This window comes from Salmo salar, chromosome ssa01 (genome assembly GCF_905237065.1).
Source record: "Salmo salar chromosome ssa01, Ssal_v3.1, whole genome shotgun sequence".
Classification (NCBI taxonomy): domain Eukaryota; kingdom Metazoa; phylum Chordata; class Actinopteri; order Salmoniformes; family Salmonidae; genus Salmo; species Salmo salar.
The window spans coordinates 133,131,897-133,152,456 of record NC_059442.1 but is presented as its reverse complement, the minus strand read 5'-3'; the positions used below and the strand labels follow the sequence as shown (position 1 = coordinate 133,152,456).

The window sequence follows — 20,560 nt, the reverse complement described above, 5'->3', positions numbered from 1 at the left end:
TAGGATCTCGCTATCTCGTGCTTGGCTCTGATCACCTTCTTGTTTGTTCTGCCCACTATGACTCACTGGTTCCCATTGGAAACGACTATCTTAGCTATACAAATCTTTGGTGCTATCCGTTCTTAAACGAGTTCCGTTGCCCGACGTAATGAGTACACCACAGGAGGACTACAAGCACGAGTCTGTGAAGTAAGATATTATTTGAGTGTATTCGAGAACGTTTACGAGTCCATTTAAGTTAAATAAATGTCTGGCACGTAATTGAATCAGGTCTTAGCTGCCATTAGCTAGGGTGGCTAGGGAAAAGTTAGCTGTTGTAGTACATTCCTCAATGGGAATATATGGCCTAGCCTTAGCACTATAAGTTTATCATAACTAATGATTACGGGGCAGATATTGTGAGAATTGGGTCATTATAAGTACGTATCGTAGCCTAAATAATACATATGTAATTATCGATTGTGTACATGCAAATGCCCTAGAGCTTCAGCACGTTGAATGTAATGACATATCATACATTATTACAAACGACAAACTATTTGTGTTATGAGTCATATTGGAAAAGGCGGGGCATCGTTTTGTTTGAAACGACCAATGAGCTCGCGCCCCGATAGGTAAACAACAGGCGTAGGTATACAGAATACGTTCTCCAGCTACATTATTACAATATTCTCCACATGGAATTGTTCCACATCCCAAAATATATATACACGTAGGCTACAATGGCGTGTAGTAAGTCTTCCGTTTTAGACCATCGTTTTGCCAATTATGCATGTGATTTTGAAGAGAACGTGGCCAGAGTGATTCAATAACATTTTATCTTTAGCCTATGACACAAGTGGTTCAATAACATTTTATCTTTAGCCTATGACACGAGTGGTTCAATAACATTTTATCTTTAGCCTATGACACGAGTGGTTCAATAACATTTTATCTTTAGCCTATGACACGACGTACCATTTTATTTGATGGTTATCTGCTGTTTTAAGGCCAGGAACGACGAGTTAAAGTGTCATTTCTGATGCGAATGAGTAGTATGTTTTTGTGCCATTTGACTATGTTCTTCAGAGTATATTTGTAACATGACTCTTCTCTGGGTATGCCACATTTATTTATCCTAGGTAGTGACAGCAACATGGAGGAAGTCATGAGCAGGCTGCAGGCCCTGAACCCAGATCAGCTACGACAGGAGATTATTGGGGCAGGGCTGAAGTGTGGCCCCCTTACCACCACTACAAGAGCCATCTTTGAGAGGAAGCTGGCCAGATCCCTCCTGGAGAAGCAGGGAGGGGATGGAGGGGTGTCTGGTGGAGGTAGCTCCTCCAATGCAGAGTCTAATAGACCCTTAACAGATACAGTAGAAGCAGACCACACCCTGGAACTCAAATCATCAGCAGAGGAGTGCAAAGAGACAGAGGAATTGGATGAACCAGAATCTCCCCTTGTTTACTATGGTGTATGTCCTCATTGGGAGGAGTCAGTGGTCACTGATGGTAAGACCTCTTTTTATCCTATGAATAGTGCAAGATAGAGATTGTCTCTGAGTTCAATGTGTGGTGAATGACTATGTTTTCCCCACCAGACAAAGTCCATGTATATGTGGACAGGAAGAAAGCTCTGAGAGCCATGATGACAATGAAAGAGTCCAGATTTAAGTCCTTCTCAACACGAGAGGAAGCTGAGAAATTCTCAAAAGGCATCAATGAACATAGCCCAGCTTTAGCCAGCACAACTGCACCAGACGGGCCCCAGGGAGTGCTGCAACCTGTTGTCCACACAGGTGTGTCTGCTTCATAGCATAACTTTATCTAATATAGAGCCACTATATAGATAGAAAGCTAGACGGATCATTCACCTCTTGTGTCATGTAAAATTAGCAAGAAAAAGGTTGACCAGCAATGACACTCTTGTCCTCCCAGGAAGCCCTACCGCATCAGGGACTTCACCTGTGAACCTGGAGAGGGCTAATGAGTTCCGCAGCCCCCGCACCCAGGACCTGACAGCCAAGCTGAGAAAGGCAGTGGAGAAGGGGGACAAGGAAGCCTTCAGCAAGCTGGTCTGGGCCAACCCACGCTACCTTATCGGATCTGGAGACAACCCCACCATCGTGCATGTATGCCTTTGAGATAATTATTGTTTCTGTCATTTCCATGGGAGCAGAATGGTGCTTCACATTCTCTGGTGTGGAATAACTCTGTATTCCTGTTTTATAGGAAGGATGCCATTATAACGTCCTGCATGTGGCGGCCAAAGAGAACCAGTCAGGGATGGTTCAGCTCCTCCTGGACACCCTGGAGAGCCCAGACTTCATGAGACTCATGTATCCCGATGACCAGGAGGCCATGTTACACCAACGCATCCGCTACCTCGTTGACCTGTACCTGAACACACCTGACAAAGCAGTGAGAACTTGCAGTATATGAACCGTAACTTTGTAATACAATGGGAGTTGGTAGTCAGCACAGTGCACGCAGAAAATATAGTCTGTTAGCGTTAAAGTGTGTACATAAGGTATTCATGAGATGTATTGAATGTGTGTGATCTCCCTGCAGAGCAATGAAACTCCTCTTCACTTTGCCTGTAAGTTTGGCTGTCAAGACGTGGTCAACGTGCTGTGTTCTCATCCGGCCACTGATAAACACCGGCAGAACAAGTACAACCAGAAGCCCTCTAGTGTAAGCCACATTACAGCTATAAAGAACCACTTCATTTGCACTAAAACCATTCTCTTAGTAAAGCATTCCATTTCTGTTCAGTAAGGTGCAGTATCCCCTGAATTTCATGCCAGAAAAGAGATGATTCTGAGGACTAAATACTTGACTTTATAAATGCCTTTTACAGGTGATATGTGAGAGGAAAAACAAAACCCCTGACATAAAGAAGAAGATCAAGGAATATTTGGAGGGTACGTTTAGATGGTTGCCAATGCTGGCTGTAAAACCTTTTTGCATGTGCAAATGCCAACTTGTGAACACATTGCTGACTTTTTCCCTTTTCTGACAGAACGGTGCTATGTTCCCTTGCTGAGGGATACAGACAACAGCTTCCAGCCTGTGATTGGTTTGCCATGGTCTCCAAGCCCACTGGAGGTGGATTTTCATTCGCAGGGATCAGGAGTGGCTGGGAGTCCCATAGACCCAGTCATGACTGTGAGAGCGTATGTGGGTCCCCTCAGTCCTTCAAAGGTAACCTCAATACCTTGGAGTATTGTACAATGAAAAAATCCATCTATAGAGGCTCATAGGCCTTTGTCTCTAAACCCCATAAACCCGTTTTCTGTTTTGGTCTTACAGGCAGATGAGTTCCATAGACTATGGAGAACTCCACCCAGGGATCGAGCAGAGTATTTCCACCGTATTCTCAAATCCGACCCTGACAGGGGTGCAGAGCGTGTGGGGAGGTAAGTGAACGAACAGTGGACCTGTGACCTTTTATTAAAGGTCAAATGCAGCTGTTTTTATCTCAATATCAAATCATTTCTGGGTAACAATGGGTAACCTTTTTGGGTAACCTTACTGTAATTGTTTTGAATTAAAATGGTTCCACCATCACACCAAAACAGGTTGAAATTTCAGGGGGTCTTTTCAAACAGCTCTTACACTAAAAGGGCATTATCATAACTTTCATAATATTGTTCCAACCGTATAGTGTGGAAATACACTGAGTGCACAAAACATTAGGACCAGCTCTTTCCATGATATAGACTGACCAGGTGAAAGCTATGATCCCTAATTGATGTCACTTGTTATATCAACTTCAATCAGGGGAGAGAAGGACGCAAGTTAAAGGATTTTTAAGCCTTGAAATAATTGAGACATGGATTGTGTATGTGGGTGAATGGACAAGACAAAAGATTTTGAAGTGCCTTTAACCAGGGTATGAGGTGCCAGGCACACCGGTTTGAATGTGTCAAGAACTGCAACGCTGCTGGGTTTATCACGCTCAACAGTTTCTTGTGTGTATCAAAAATGGTCCACTGCACAAAGGACATCCAGCCAACATGACACAACTTTGGGAAGCATTGGAGTCAACATGGGCCAGCATCCCTGTGGAACGCTTTTGACATGATGAATTGAGGCTGTACTGATGGCAAACGGGCATGCAACTCAATATTAGGAAGGTGTCCCAAATGTTTTGTGCACTCAGTGTATATGTAAAGCATAGGCAAATATAGTTTTTGACTGCAGTGAGCTTTTAATAGGCTAAACTCTAAGGAAACAAACAAGCAACATTTTATCAAGTAACCATAAACTTGCTGACGATCGATGAATATCATGTCAAGGAAAAATGTAATAGCTACAGTTGGCATATTTTCTGATCGATCTGATCTCTCTCAACAGGGAGATTGCACATGGCATGGGGCATCCTTGGGCAGAGTACTGGGACTTCCTTCAGAGCTTCACTGACCTGTCTACAGAGGAGGGACTGAAGAGGCTGGAAGAGTATCTGGATAGGAAGGACCGAAGTGAGCTTCCCCGAGAAGAATATGGGAGGACAGAGGAGACCGGTGGTGGATTTAAAACATCAACACCCTCCAAAGGTAAGCACTTCCATAGAAAATCTACAACCTTACAAACATGTTATAACATATTTCATGCTTGAAATTATACAGGGAAATCCCCAAATAATTTCACATTCATGTGTTTGCCGTCATTTCAGAGGAGCAGAAAAACCAGAGCCAAGCCCCGTCTAACCACATCCTGAATGACAAGAACTCAGCACCAGTGGAGAACAGTTCCCAGTCACCTGTGTGTAACCTCCTGCCAGAGTTTGAGAAAGCCAGTCTAAATGTAGCCTCTGGCACTGTGGAGGACCCAGAGAAGGCATGTCTGGCTCCCTCTGTACCTTGGAGAGAAGGCCTGGACCTGGGGGACGGTAGCTTCTGGAGGACCTGGGAGAGGAGTCAGGGGAAGAGGCAGGCGGAGGAGCTCTCTAACCCTAGCTCTGAGGAGTATCTGACTGCAGACGAGGGCTCAGACTCAGAGGGCCCAGATGGTCCCAGAGATGGTCCCAGAGATGGGGGAAACAGGAGGAGAGACTCAGGATCCTCTAGCGAATCTTACAAATCAACGGAAGGAGACACCGCTGAAGACACAATTCTGATGACGGTCACCCCTACAAGACGAAGACAGGAACTGTTTATGGATGGGTAAGTCTTTGTTTATTTACTGTACATCAGTCAACCTGTCAAAATGATCTGTTGCAATTTAAACTCGCACCACAAATGTTTCTTTGTAACAAAATGGAAATGCTAACCAATGTTCTTTGACTCTTTCTTGCAGGGAATTTCCCACCAAGTTGGACAGTGAGGTCCTGTCTGCAATGAATAACATGGAGATTGACCTTGAGAGATACCCCTGCATTACTAAGTGGAAGAACACCATTCTGGCCTATCCCTCTTCACAGAGGCTAAGGTGAGCTAGATACCTATTCTGTTTCTTTATGCTTTGTCAGCAGACATACAGTTGAAGTCGGAAGTTTACATAAATCTTAGCCAAATACATTCAAACTCAGTTTTTCATAATTCCTGACATTTAATCCTACTAAAGGTTCCCTGTCTTAGGTCTGTTAGGATCAACACTTTATTTTAAGAATGTGAAATGTCAGAATCATATACTGCTCAAAAAAATAAAGGGAACACTTAAACAACACATCCTAGATCTGAATGAAAGAAATAATCTTATTAAATACTTTTTTCTTTACATAGTGGAATGTGTTGACAACAAAATCACACAAAAATAATCAATGGAAATCCAATTTATCAACCCATGGAGGTCTGGATTTGGAGTCACACTCAAAATTAAAGTGGAAAACCACACTACAGGCTGATCCAACTTTGATGTAATGTCCTTAAAACAAGTCGAAATGAGGCTCAGTAGTGTGTGTGGCCTGCACGTGCCTGTATGACCTCCCTACAACGCCTGGGCATGCTCCTGATGAGGTGGCGGATGGTCTCCTGAGGGATCTCCTCCCAGACCTGGACTAAAGCATCCGCCAACTCCTGGACAGTCTGTGGCGCAACGTGGCGTTGGTGGATGGAGCGAGACATGATGTCCCAGATGTGCTCAATTGGATTCAGGTCTGGGGAACGGGCGGGCCAGTCCATAGCATCAATGCCTTCCTCTTGCAGGAACTGCTGACACACTCCAGCCACATGAGGTCTAGCATTGTCTTGCATTAGGAGGAACCCAGGGCCAACCGCACCAGCATATGGTCTCACAAGGGGTCTGAGGATCTCATATCGGTACCTAATGGCAGTCAGGCTACCTCTGGCGAGCACATGGAGGGCTGTGCGGCCCCCCAAAGAAATGCCACCCCACACCATGACTGACCCACCGCCAATCCGGTCATGCTGGAGGATGTCGCAGGCAGCAGAACGTTCTCCACGGCGTCTCCAGACTCTGTCACGACTGACACATGTGCTCAGTGTGAACCTGCTTTCATCTGTGAAGAGCACAGGGCGCCAGTGGCGAATTTGCCAAACGTCCTGCACGGTGTTGGGCTGTAAGCACAACCCCCACCTGTGGACGTCGGGCCCTCATACCACCCTCATGGAGTCTGTTTCTGACCGTTTGAGCAGACACATGCACATTTGTGGCCTGCTGGAGGTCATTTTGCAGGGCTCTGGCAGTGCTTCTCCTGCTCCTCCTTGCACAAAGGCGGAGGTAGCGGTCCTGCTGCTGGGTTGTTGCCCTCCTACGGCCTCCTCCACGTCTCCTGATGTACTGGCCTGTCTCCTGGTAGCGCCTCCATGCTCTGGACACTACGCTGACAGACACAGCAAACCTTCTTGCCACAGCTCGCATTGATGTGCCATCCTGGATGAGCTGCACTACCTGAGCCACTTGTGTGGGTTGTAGACTCCGTCTCATGCTACCACTAGAGTGAAAGCACCGCCAGCATTCAAAAGTGACCAAAACATCAGCCAGGAAGCATAGGAACTGAGAAGTGGTCTGTGGTCCCCACCTGCAGAACCACTCCTTTATTGGGGGTGTCTTGCTAATTGCCTATAATTTCCACCTGTTGTCTATTCCATTTGCATGTGAAATGTATTGTCAATCAGTGTTGCTTCCTAAGTGGACAGTTTGATTTCACAGAAGTGTGATTGACTTGGAGTTACATTGTGTTGTTTAAGTGTTCCCTTTATTTTTTTGAGCAGTGTAGTAGTTATTTCAGCTTTTATTTCTTTCATCACATTCCTAGTGGGTCAGAAGTTAACATACACTCAATTAGTATTTGGTAGCATTGCCTTTAAATTGTTTAATTTGGGTCAAACGTTTCGGGTAGCCTTCCACAAGCTTCCCACAATAACTTGGGTGAATTTTGGCCCATTCCTCCTGACAGAGCTGGTGTAACCGAGTCAGGTTTGTAGGCCTCCTTGCTCGCACACGCTTTTTCAGTTCTGCCCACACATTTTCTATAGGATTGAGGTCAGGGCTTTGTGATGGCCACTCCAATACCTTGACTTTGTTGTCCTTGAGCCATTTTACCACAACTTTGGAAGTATGCTTGGGGTCATTGTCCATTTGGAAGACCCATTTGTGACCAAGCTATAACTACCTGACTGATGTCTTGAGATGTTGCTTCAATATATCCACCTAATTTTCCTGCCTCATGATGCCATCTATTTTGTGAAGTGCACCAGACCCTCCTGCAGCAAAGCATCCACACAACATGATGCTGCCACCCCTGTGCTTCACGGTTGGGATGGTGTTCTTCGGCTTGCACGCCTCCCCCTTTTTCCTCTAAACATAACGATGGTCATTATGGCCAAACAGTTTTATATTTGTTTCATCAGACCAGAGGATATTTCTTTGTCCCCATGTGCAGTTGCAAACCTTAGTCTGACTTTTTTATGGTGGTTTTGGAGCAGTGGCTTCTTCCTTGCTGAGCGGCCTTTCAGGTTATTTGGATATAGATACTTTTGTACCTGTTTCCTCCAGCATCTTCACAAGGTCCTTTGCTGTTGTTCTGGGATTGATTTGCAGTTTTCGCACCACAGTACGTTCATCTCTAGGAGACAGAACGCGTCTCCTTCCTGAGCGGTATGACGGCTGCGTGGTCCCATGGTGTTTATACTTGCGTACTATTGTTTGTACAGATGAATGTGGTACCTTCAGGCGTTTGGAAATTGCTCCCAAGGATGAACCAGACTTGTGGAGGTCTGCAATTCTGAGGTTTTGGCTGATTTCTTTTGATTTTCTCATGTCAAGCAAAGAGGTGCGTTTTAAGGTAGGCCTTGAAATACATCCACAGATGCACCTCCAATTGACTCAAATGATGTCAATTAGCCTGTCAGAAGCTTCTAAAGCCATTACATTTTCTGGAATTTGCGAAGCTGTTTAAAGGCACAGTCAACTTAGTGTATGTAAACTTCTGACCCACTGGAATTGTGGTACAGTGAAATAATCTGTCTGTAAACAATTGTTGGAAAAATTATTTGTCATGCACAAAGTATCGGTCCTAACCGACTTGCCAAATTTAGTTTGTTAACAAGATATGTGGAGTGGTTGAAAAACGAGTTTTAATGACTCCTACCTAAGTATGTAAACTTCTGATTTCAACTGTATCTCATCTTCGATTCTCTTACTACAAAGTAGGATTATGGAGTTGTCTTAATATTCTGATGTAATTTTTTATTTTGTAGAAAGATGCGCTTGAAATGGGCATGGTCTAATTGATTTAACAAAATAAAAAACATATTGAAGTTTAGCTTTTTTTTTTTTTTTTTAATGAGCCAGAAACTAACAGTTGATTTTATGGTTAACTCATTGATCCTGCTTTGTTGTATACCCCTCAGGTGGTTAATGCTGCTGTTTTTTATTTCCAGTTGGCCAAGCCCGAAGAGAAGCTTGACTGGGACACCAAACTGTTCTCCCAGCAGGCTCAGCTTTCACAGCCCAGGCCCCACCACCCAGAGCTGTTACACCCAGACCATCCTCTGCAGGACCCTATTCCACTCCCCAAACTGACATAGGAAAACCACAAGCAACAAGATGTCATGTCCCACAATCTGAATGTGGTGCTGAAAATACAACAGAATGTTGGCCAACATCCTGTACCACCACATCAGGTCTATAGTCTGACTTTAGAACCCAGCAGGACACCACTACATTGCCATTTAACAGATTACATGTCCTTATTTTACCTTTTTGCTGGATTCCATTCATGCAACTCTTTTGGCTTTTCTATGCAAGCCACTATTACCTTATCTGGTAACTATTGAGCTGATATTTGCACTAATGCATGTCCTCAATGCAAGCATTCTCTTCTGCCGGATAGCATAGCTACAGATTACACTTTGAATTTACCTAATGGTGTACACTCCTCCCAATGCTGAAGTGATACAGTATGTAATGTATTTACAATTTGCAATGATGCTTTTTCTTATGAAATTGGTTTTATATTGTTAATTACTTATCTTGCTGATTCAAGGTAAATTAAGAGTTTTAAATTATCTATTGTTTTAATGTATACCTATACACAAACGGTTATGATGTCAGTACATTTCCTCATGTTTATTCATAAAATGTAATATTAAAGCATTATCAAATCAATTTAAGAAATGGCACTGTCTGTAAAATACATTACAAATTATTTTTCCATACAAAACTGCAGTCAAAAGAATGATTCCCAACGTGGGCAAAACCATCTTAGAGGAGAAATGATGGCTTCAAATGATGTGGCAGCGGAAGGTCCGGTTACATGGGGCCAGCAGTGTTTAAGGAGTGTCAGGTACGGGTGAGTTTTTCAGGAGGCATAAAGCCTGAGTCGCCCATCATCCTCAGTCCCACCCTGCCACTGGGTCTGATGGTGATCCAGGTGATGCTGCCGTTATTCAGGCCCAGCCGCAGCCAACCTTCTGGGGGAAACTGCAGAGCCCTGGATCAACCAAGAGAAACAGTTCCATAACATTAGATTTGACCTCACAATCAATGCCTAAAGAAATGTGTCCTGAAACCAGGACCTTGGACTATATTATCAGTGTTGAACATTAACAAGTAGATCATGTTTTTCCACACCTTGCCAGTAATCGGTGAACCTCTTGAATGTTCACCTCACCGAGGACAAATCAATCACTATGAATTAGCTGAGCTATGCAACTCCATAGTGTGGTGTTGATGACGTGAGGGACTAACCTGCACACAAAGTAGCGAATAACATTTGCGTGGCAGACGATGATCTCGTAGCTATCCTCTGTCTGCTTGCTGTCTGCACGGTGGATGTAGCGACGGAAAGCTGCCTCGATCCGAGCTCCATCTTCATGATACTGCAGAAACCAAAGCACCAGTACAGTGCGTGAGGGAAAGTTTGACAGAGCCAATTTGGTACAGCACTTTAACAGATTACTTTGAAGCTCAAGCGCTAAATGGTTTGTATCGGTTAAGCCTTTAAGTGAATATCTCACAAGGAAAATAAGTGCAAGTGGGTAATTGCATCCATCTCCAGGACTAAGGATAGCAAATCACTCACCACACAGTCAGGTTTCCAGGAGATTGGTGGCACAGGCTCAATGGGAGCACCCTCTCTTAGCAGGTCACAGCTTACTTTGTCCACCTCTAATGCAGAGAGAGAGCAAAACAAGTTATGGTTAGTACTGTTCAGTTTGGAGGCTTAGAATTAGAGTACTAGTCAAAAGTTTGGACACACCTACTCATTCAAGGGTTTTTATTTTTACTATTTTCTACATTGTAGAATAATAGTGAAGACATCAAAACTAGGAAATAACACATACGGAATCATGTAGTAAACAAACTAAAATATATTTTAGACTTTAGATTCTTCAAAGTAGCCACCCTTCGTGCAAAGCCTTCCTCCAGCAGGTATATCTCTCTGGTCACCCCTAAAGCCAACTCCTCCTTTGGTCGTCTCTCCTTCCAGTTCTCTGCTGCCAATGACTGGAACGAACTACAAAAATCTCTGAAACTGGAAACACTTATCTCCCTCACTAGCTTTACGCACCAGCTATCAGAGCAGCTCCCAGATCACTGCACCTGTACATAGCCCATCTATAATTTAGCCCAAACTACTACCTCTTCCCCTACTGTATTTATTTATTTTGCTCCTTTGCACCATATTATTTATATTTTATCTCTGAACTTTCTTCAAACTACAAATCTACCATTCCAGTGTTTTTCTTGCTATACTTTATTTACTTTGCCACCATGGCATTTTTTTGCCTTTACCTCCCTTATCTCACATCATTTGCTCACATTGTATATAGTCTTATTTTTTTTTCTTTTCTACTGCATCATTGATTGTATGTTGTTTTACTCCATGTGTAACTCTGTTTTTGTATGTTGTCGAACTGCTTTGCTTTATCTTGGCCAGGTCGCAATTGTAAATGAGAACTTGTTCTCAACTTGCCTACCTGGTTAAATAAAGGTGAAATAAAAAATTTAGAAAAAGCTGTCATCAAGGCACTCTTGGCATTCCCTCAACCAGCTTCATGAGGTAGTCACCTGGCATGCATTTCAATTAACAGGTGTGCCTTGTTAAAGTTAATTTGTGGAATTTCTTTCCTTCTTAAATGTGTTTGAGCCAATCAGTTGTGTTATGACATGGTAGGGGTGGTATATAGAAGATAGCCCTATTTGGCAAATGACCAAGTCCATATTATGGCAAGAACAGGTCAAATAACAGAGAGAAATGACAGTCCATCATTACTTTAAGACATGAAGGTCAGTCAATACAGAACATTTCAAGAACTTTTAAAGTTTCTTCAAGTGCAGTCGCAAAAACCATCAATTGCTGATGAAGAAACAGGCTCTCATGCGGACTGCCACAGGAAAGAAATACCCAGAGTTACATCTGCTGCAGAGGATAAGTTCATTAGAGTTACCAGCCTCAGAAATTGCAGCCCAAATAAATGCTTCACAGAGTTCAAGTAACAGACATCTCAACATCAACGGTTCAGAGGAGACTGTGTGAATCAGGCCTTCGTGGTTGAATTGCTGCAAAGAAACCACTACTAAAAGGACACCAATAAGAAGAAGAGACTTGCTTGTGTTACTTGGCCCAAGCAATGGACATTAGACTGGTGGAAATCTGTCCTTTGGTCTGATGAGTCCAAATTTGAGATTTTTGTTTCCAACCGCTGTATCTTTGAGACTCAGAGTAGGTGAACGGATGATCTCTGCATGTGTGGTTCCCAGCGTGAAGCATAGAAGAGGTGGTGTGATGGTGTGGGGGGGGCTTTGCTGGTGACACCGTCTGTGATTATTTAGAATTCAAGGCACACTTAACCAGCATGACTTCCAAAGCATTCTGCAGTAATACGCCATCCCATCTGGTTTGGGCTTAGTGGGACTCATTTGTTTTTTTTACAGGACAATGACCCAACATACACCTCCAGGCAGAGCCCCAAGATGACGCCGAAGGACATGGCTGACGTTTTACATTCTCCCAACAAATTGTGCCGTTTTGTTAGTTTTATTTTGCGTTTTGTGTAACTTATTTTGTACATAATGTTGCTGCTACCATCTTATGACCGAAAATATCTTCTGCACATCAGAACAGCGATTACGCACCGCGGACTGGAAGAAACTTTTTCCTTTAACGAGAAGGATATCCTGCTTTCACTGGAACAGGCCCAGAGCCACGCCTTCTGCGTGAAAACGCAGGAAAAGGGGCCGCAGATCGGGCTGCCTTCTGAGAATCCGTAGGCGAGCGAGTGAACTCCCACTGCCATCCGTTCTTCTTGCTAACGTGCAATCATTGGAAAATAAAATTGATGACCTACGATTAAGATTATCATACCAACGGACATCAAAAACGAACATCTTATGTTTCACAGAGACGTGGCTGAACGACGATACGGACAATATAGAGCTAGTGGTATTTTCCATGCACCGGCAGAACAGAGATGCTACCTCTGGTAAGACGAGGGGTGGGGGTGTGTGTTTATTTGTCAATAACAGCTGGTGCGCAATGTCTAATATTAAAGAAGTCTCGAGGTATTGCTCGCCTGAGGTAGAGTACCTTATGATAAGCTGTAGACCACACTATCTACCAAGAGTTCTCATCTATATTATTCGTAGCCGTCTATTTACTACCACAGAACGAAGCTGGCACTAAGACTGCTCTCAACCAACTCTATAAGGCCATAAGCAAACAAGAAAATGCATACCCAGAAGCGGCGCTCCTAGTGGCCGGGGACTTTAATGCAGGCAAACTTAAATCAGTTTTATCAAATTTTTACCAGCATGTCACATGTGCAACCAGAGAAAAGAAAATCCTAGACAACCTTTACTCCACACACAGATGTATACAAAGCTCTCCCCCGCCCTCCATTTGGCAAATCTGACCTTAATTCTATCCTCCTGATTCCTGCAAGCAAAAACTAAAGCAGGAAGTACCAGTGACTCGCTCAATACAGAAGTGGTCAGATGACGCGGATGCTACACTACAGGACTGTTTTGCTAGCACAGACTGGAATATGTTCCGGGATTCATCCAATGGCATTGAGGAGGACACCACATCAGTCATCGGCTTCATCAATAAGTGCATCGACGACAACGTCCCCACAGTGACTATACGTACATATCCCAACCAGAAACCATGGTTTACAGGCAACATCCGCATCGAGCTAAAGGCTAGGACTGCCGCTTTCAAGGAGCGGGAGACTAATCCAGACGCTTATAAGAAATTCCGCTATGCCCTCAGAACCATCAAACAAGCAAACCGTCAATACAGGATTAAGATTGAATCCTACGCTCTGACGCTTGTCTGATGTGGCATGGCTTGAAAACTATTACAGATTACAAAGGGAAACCCAGACGCGAGCTGCCCAGTGACGTGAGCCTACCAGACGAGCTAAATGCCTTTTATGCTCGCTTCGAAGCAAGCAACACTGAAGCATGCACGAGTGCACCAGCTGTTCTGGATGACTGTGTGATAACGCTCTTGGTAGCCGATGTGAACAAAACCTTTAAAATAGGTCAACATTCACAAAGCCGCTGGGCCAGACGGATTACCAGGACGTGTACTCAAAGCATGCACGGACCAACTGTCAAGTGTCTTCACTGACATTTTCAACCTCTCCCTGACCGAGTCTGTTTCAAGCAGACCACCATAGTCCCTGTGCACAAGAAAGCGAAGGTAACCTGCCTAAATGATTACCGCCCTGTGGCACTCACGTCGGTAGCCATGAAGTGCTTTGAAAGGCTGGTCATGGCTCACAACAGCATCCTCCTGGACACCCTAGACCCACTCCAATTCGCATACCGCCCCAACAGATCCACAGATGATGCAATCTCCATCACACTCCACATTGCCCTTTCCCACCTGCACAAAAGGAACACCTATGTGAGAATGCTGTTCATTGACTACAGCTCAGGATTCAACACCATACTGCCCACGAAGCTCATCACTAAGCTAAGGACTCCATCTGCAACTGGATCCTGGACTTCCTGACGGGCTGCCCCCAGGTGGTAAGAGTAGGTAACAATACGTCTGCCTGGCTGATCCTTAACACTGGGGCCCCTCAGGGGTGTGTACTTAGTCCCCTCCTCTATTCCCTGTTCACCCACGACTGCGTGGCAAAACACGACTCCAATACCATCATTAAGTTTGCTGACAACACAACAGTGGTAGGCCTGATCACCGAAAACGATAAGATGGCCTATAGGGAGGTGGTCAGAGAACTGGCAGTGTGGTGCCAGGACAACAACCTCTCCCTCATTGTGAGCAAGACAAAGGAGCTGATCGTGGACTACAGGAAAAGGCGGGCGACTAGGCCCCCATTAACATCGACGGGGCTGTAGAGAATAGGGTCGAGAGCGTCAAGTTCCTTGGTGTCCACATCACCAACGAACTAGCATGGTCCAAACATACCAAGACAGTCGTGAAGAGGGCATGACAAAACCTTTTCCCCCTTAGAAGACTGAAAAGACTTGGCATGGGTCCCCAGATCCTCAAAAGTTTCTACAGCTGCACCATCGAGAGCATTCTGACAGGTTGCATCACCACCTGGTATGGCAACTGCTCGGCATCTGACCGTAAGGCGCTACAGAGGTTAGTGCGAACGGCCCAGTACATCACTGGGGCCAAGCTTCCTGCCATCCAGGACCTATATAATAGGTGGTGTCAGAGGAAAGCCAATAAAATTGAGAGACTCCAGTCACCCAAATTAAAGACTGTTTTCTCTGCTACCTCACGGCAAGCGGTACCGGAGCGCCAAGTCTAGGACCAGAAGGCTCCTCAACAGCTTCTACCCCCAAGCCATAAGACTGCTGAACAATTAATAAAATCACCACTGGACAATTAACATTGAACCCCCCCCCACACACCTTTTGTATACTGCTGCTACTCACTGTTTATTATCCATGCAGTCACTTCACCCCCACCTACATGTACAAATTACCTCAACTAACCGGTAGCCCCGCACACTGAATTGGTACCGGTGCCCCCTGTATATAGCCTCGTTATTGTTCTTCGTATTTGGTTACTTTTTATTATTACTTTTTATTTTAGCCTACTTGGTAAATATTTTCCTAACTCTTCTTGAACTGCACTGTTAGTTAAGAGCTTGTAAGTAAGCATTTCACAATAAAGTCTACACTTGTTGTATTCGGCGCATGTGACATTTTTTTGTTGTTGATTTGATTTGATTTGTAAGGGCTATTTTACCAAGAAGGAGAGTGATGGAGTGCTGCGTCAGATGACCTGGCCTCCACAATCACCTGACCTCAACCCAACTGAGATGGTTTGGAATGAGTTGGACCTTAGAGTGAAGGAAAAGCAGCCAACAAGTGCTCAGCATGTGTGGAAACTCCTTCAAGACTGTTGGAAAAGCATTCCAGGTGACTACCTCATGAAGCTGGTTGAGAGAATGCCAAGAGTGTGCAAATCTGTCATCAAGGCAAAGGTTGGCTACTTTGAAGAATCTCAAATATAAACTATATATTTTGATTTGTTTAACACTTTTTGGTTACTACACGATTCAATATGTGTTATTTCATAGTTTTGATGTCTTCGCTATTATTCTACAATGAAGGAAATAGTAAAAATAAAGAAAAGCCCTTGAATGAGTAGGTGTGTCCAAACTTTTGACTGGTACTGTACTTTTGATTCGAGCTTAGAATGAGTGGTGTCCTGTTGTCTCTGACCTGGAAGATGCTTGCTGATAATGCTGGCAGTCTCTGTGGCACGGGTCATGGTGGAGTGGACCATGACATCATACTTCAACCCCAGGGCAGCCAATCGCTGACCAGTGTACTCAGCCTGCTCCCTGCCTATAAATCAAATCAAACAATCAATCAGTGCTTCATTGGATTCAATTTACTTCAGCCTCCTCACTGATACTTTTTTAATGGCTACAACACTGTAATCAATGCAGTTCATATACATACCTAGAGGGGTTAGGACCCTCTCCTTGTCCACACTCCCATTCAGGTTGTACTGTGAGTGGCGGATCAGGAAGATGTGACGAGTGGCTTTGGGTTTGTTATTCTCCACCTCTGTGTTCAGTTCTTCACTGGTGATCTCTTTGTCCTTCTTTTTCTTCCCATTTATGAGTGCAAGGGGGTCACGCCTTAAAAATGAATCACATGAAAAAGCAGAGATCAGGTAATTATGAAACATCATGTTTCACTTCATACACAAATTCCCATAATGACAATTGACAACGAATCAACGATTCGATTGGTTCAATCTTACTCCATTTACTGAGAGATGCGCTCATGAGAAATCTATTTAGGCTAATTATAGCTTACTTATCCCAGTTACTGTCCCAGCCATTCCCACTGGCAGTCACAGTGTGGTCATGGCCTGGTGACCACGTCTGAGGCACTGCTGCTTGGAGAACACCTAGACCAGTCCATTTTCTTGAACTTTCGTTATGTTTCGTTTTTTCAAAAGGATATCCTTTCGGTTCAGCCATTGCCACAAGTACTGCTGATCCACCAGCAAGCCCACACACCAGCTTTGTTACCCTCCTGAAAGACATCCTTGCCAGGAAAAGGAGAACAAAACGATATCACCAAATCCGGACGCAACAACTACTGTAACAAACCTAAACTGATTTAGCTACCACATCTGAGACATTAACATTTTAAAGAAATAATCTATGTGCGTGGACAATAACAACAGTGGCGTTTGCACTGAAAAGACGATGCAACTACGGAAGCGTAGGAAGGAAAAAAATACGGAAATAATAAACGCTACCTATCCAAACACAGCTTTACAACCGTAGTACCCATATTTGCCACAGGGTGTCAGTAGATAGCTAGCTATTTTCATTTGGCACAAAAAAACAAACATTTTCTGGCTTTGTCTAGCTCCAAGGCAACGCCGTGGCTTTACTCAGGAGGAGTCAGGATCATTGGGAAGTCTCTCCCGACACAGAAAGCGGAGGGAAATTTGAAAATCTTCGAAATGATGGTATTAAAATTCATTTTTTAAATAATTTTTGTAGTTCGAACTATTGCAGTAATTGTAAACAACAATAATATTTGAATGACATTAGAGATTACTGTTGAGATTAAGTGTAAATATGTTGGGTCGGTGTTAGCGTTAGCTAGCTAACGTTAGCTAGCCAGCCAGCCAACACTTCCTTGTTGTTTGTGGACGTCAAAGTAGCATACATGCTAGCTAGCTACCAGTTAAATCACTTTATCACCACTTGACTTGTGTGATATCTGACCTGTGATATCTTCTCGGCATTTCGTTTAGCTAGCTAGTCCCTAACATTACAGAACATCAACTCGACCTGAGATGATTGAAGATGATGCATGATGATTTCCCCATCAATACCTAGCAAGGGGGTACGCTAACGTTATCGATTAAAGATGGAGCTGAAGCTGGAGGTTGTGTTGTCATCAAGCATCAAACGGAAGAAACCATGGCCACGGTTCTGTTGGCTTGGATTGGTGAGGACACTGAACTGTCAATCATCCACACAGAGATATTGACATCCATCACTAGATAATGCAAATCTTTTGATTGCACAGCTTGAACATGAAATGGACTAGTATTGAAAACGGTAGTATCTGTGCAGTTTGTGACTGTATCAAACGGTTGATTTGACCAGGAGAAGGAGTCTGTTTTCCTGCTGGATGACAAGCGGATCAGTGAGATCAACATGGTGTCTGGACGCACCAAGAAGAAGATCCCAAAGCTGCAGCCCCTGCTCCCCAGGGTGGTAACCATGGCCGCATCCCAGAATGGTACGCTTTCAGTGGCCTTTACATTTCAACACCATTTGATTCCATAGAAACACGGCAGTAATCCTCATTGCTAAATTGTAATTATTTCGCCACTATGGCCTATTTATTGCCTTACCTCCCTAGTCTTACTACATTTGCACACACTGTTATTGACTGTACGTTTGTTTATTCCATGTGTAACTCTGTGTTGTTTGTATCGCACTGCTTTGCTCTATCTTGGCCAGGTCGCAGTTGTAAATGAGAACTTGTTGGTTAAATAAAGGTGAAATATAAATAAATAAATTCCCATTATTCATTTCCGTTTGTAGGTGTGTGGCTTGCTGGATTGCTGGTCTCAGGAGAGATGTTTCTATGGAGCAGGGACAAAGACTTCTTGAAGACTGTGGCAGCAGTCCCGACAGAAGCTCAGCTTGTCACTGCAGCACAGGGTCTGTATGTGCTCAAGCCATTGTTACAATAAGCCATGTTCAAGCTTGCCAACACAGCTCCATGTACTTACTGCGTATGTGTGGGTATGTACACAGGGTCTGGCGTGTGCCTGTCTCTGGTGGTTTCAGGGGATGGGATGCGGGTGCTGCTGTTGACTGTGACAGGCCAGGTGTTCCTGTGGGAGTGTGTGGACGTGCGCGACCTGTCAGGGGTACGGGATGGTACTGCCAGAGGACGCTGGGCTCAGATACAGCACCCTGGAAACACTGCTCTGCCATCCCCAAAGGACAAGGAGGCATCTCAACACAGCATCTTCGTCAGAGGGGAGGTGAGAAGGACTACTCTGTCCACAGGGATAGACATGATCCGGTTGGAAATGTTTGACTAGTTTCTCTAGGGAACGTTTGTCATGCCCTTATCATTTCTTCCCGTCCTTTCCTTGTTTTACCGCCAGGCAGTGGGTGATATCTGCTTGTCAGCTTTTGTTTTCACCTCGGAGGTGGAGCTAAGTGTCACTTTCTTAAAGATCCAATGGGAGGAGGGTCAGAGGAGCAGGTGAGTGGACTGGGAACAACTTCTCAGGGTCAAGGGGTCAATACTGCCGCTCAAGCATTTACACTCCTCTATATACCATTTTTATTGTCATAATACAATCAAAGATCTTTGTTCTCACGTTGCTCATCTGGAACATCTTTGATTGGGATGTATGTTTTTCCTTCAGTCCTGTGGGGTACAGTGTACGCTGGGTCACTAAGACAATCCCCATGTCATGCCTCACACCACCCTGTCGTCCAGTGAGATCCAGGGGGTCACTGGTGCCAGCCTTCTCCCCTGATGGCCTGCTGTTAGCTGTAGTCCTGAACCAAAGAGACCCCAGGGCTACGCAGGTTATCTTTGTCAGCACTCAGAACTTTGTGATTGTCTCCAGTGGACTGGGGGGATGTGGCAGCAAGAAACTCGTCATTCCTTCTAAATATGTGAGGTAGGTACACGACTATAACAGGGAGTATGTACTGTAGACACTATGTGTTTTAGATGATAAAGATGACACCCTTGTGTCTTGCAGGTCGTACTGGGTGGGCAGTGTGAGCTGGGCTGCGGGAGGGCTCTACCTGGCCTGTGTGCTGAAGAGGGGCTCCTTCCTCATGCTGGCTCGTCTGGGGGGGCTGCTCTCTCTGTCTACCTCAGGGTGCAATGTGGACTTTGGCCCTGCTCACTTCCTGCCCCTGCATCCGCTAGTCACTTACAGGTAAACATGAGAATGATTCCATTAATATAAGCAACCCATTTCAAATGTAATGGTCAGTTTTGATAATCCTACATATTGTAGCCACCCTGACCAATTTGGATTTGTTCAAGTGTTTGTTCAAGTTCTCCAACAGGAAATATACCATCAGTGTGATACTCTCTTCATCAATCAGTCCATCCATAGCCATAGAATGTCAAACTGATTTTGAACACACTCTAGATTATTTTCTATCTGCTTTGATCCATTAGTCTCTCTACTTCCTTTTCCTTTCTTCTTCTCTCTCATCTGTAGTCATCCTCTTTCTCTATTTCTTCGCTGTCCTCTTCCAACATGGTCATTGTGTCCTTTTTCTCATGTCAGTATTGATACTCCACACAGCACACTTGCGCTATCTCCTAAACAGAATTCACTTTCTCACTAGCTTGATGGCACTTGAAACAAAATAAATCACTGACATTTCTGATGATTATTTCTACATAGTTGGTACAGTGCATTGGGAAAGTATTCAGACCCCTTGACTTTTTCCACATTTGATTACGTTACAGCCTTATTCTAAAATGCATTAAATAAAACATTTTCCGCATCAATCTACTCACAATACCCTATAATAACAAAGCGAAAACAGATTTTTAGAAATGTTTTCAAATATATAATAAAATAAACTGATATCTTATTTACATAAGTATTCAGACCCTTTGCTATGAGACTGGAAATT

General features: G+C 44.1%; 3 protein-coding genes across 3 annotated transcripts in view; 2 read left to right on the top strand and 1 right to left on the bottom strand.

Annotated features, from left to right (window-relative positions):
• On the top strand, nt 1-9,557 carry LOC106564143 (ankyrin repeat and LEM domain-containing protein 2). Its single transcript, XM_014130161.2, has 13 exons — nt 1-189; nt 1,122-1,493; nt 1,583-1,780; nt 1,920-2,113; nt 2,214-2,402; nt 2,553-2,675; nt 2,842-2,905; nt 3,004-3,185; nt 3,294-3,400; nt 4,341-4,540; nt 4,660-5,149; nt 5,283-5,414; nt 8,831-9,557. Exons 2-13 carry the CDS (start codon nt 1,136-1,138, stop codon nt 8,970-8,972), a joined length of 2,379 nt encoding a protein of 792 aa, XP_013985636.1. The 5' UTR covers nt 1-189; nt 1,122-1,135; the 3' UTR covers nt 8,973-9,557.
• On the bottom strand, nt 9,499-17,116 carry pgam5 (PGAM family member 5, mitochondrial serine/threonine protein phosphatase). The gene is given in 6 exon segments (NM_001141588.1): nt 9,499-9,882; nt 10,140-10,270; nt 10,474-10,559; nt 16,110-16,235; nt 16,353-16,534; nt 16,716-17,116. Coding segments are annotated over 6 exon segments (909 nt in total). The 5' UTR covers nt 16,949-17,116; the 3' UTR covers nt 9,499-9,731.
• Nucleotides 17,117-17,223: 107 nt separating this feature from the next.
• The window catches only part of cplane1 (ciliogenesis and planar polarity effector 1), a 29,368-nt gene continuing 26,031 nt past the window's right edge, over nt 17,224-20,560 (top strand). Inside the window, 8 exon segments of the mRNA XM_014130102.2 lie at nt 17,224-17,382; nt 17,674-17,870; nt 18,032-18,167; nt 18,476-18,595; nt 18,692-18,924; nt 19,051-19,151; nt 19,318-19,578; nt 19,663-19,845. Coding sequence (XP_013985577.2) covers nt 17,790-17,870; nt 18,032-18,167; nt 18,476-18,595; nt 18,692-18,924; nt 19,051-19,151; nt 19,318-19,578; nt 19,663-19,845 — 1,115 coding nt within the window. The 5' untranslated portion in view covers nt 17,224-17,382; nt 17,674-17,789.

Bases quoted from the DNA above. Each gene is read 5' to 3' on its own strand.
- LOC106564143 (XM_014130161.2), top strand. From the start codon at position 1,136: ATGGAGGAAGTCATGAGCAGGCTGCAGGCCCTGAACCCAGATCAGCTA. The intron at 1,781-1,919 runs GTGTGTCTGCTT...TTGTCCTCCCAG, and splicing joins GCAACCTGTTGTCCACACAG to GAAGCCCTACCGCATCAGGG. The intron at 3,401-4,340 runs GTAAGTGAACGA...CTCTCTCAACAG, and splicing joins GGTGCAGAGCGTGTGGGGAG to GGAGATTGCACATGGCATGG.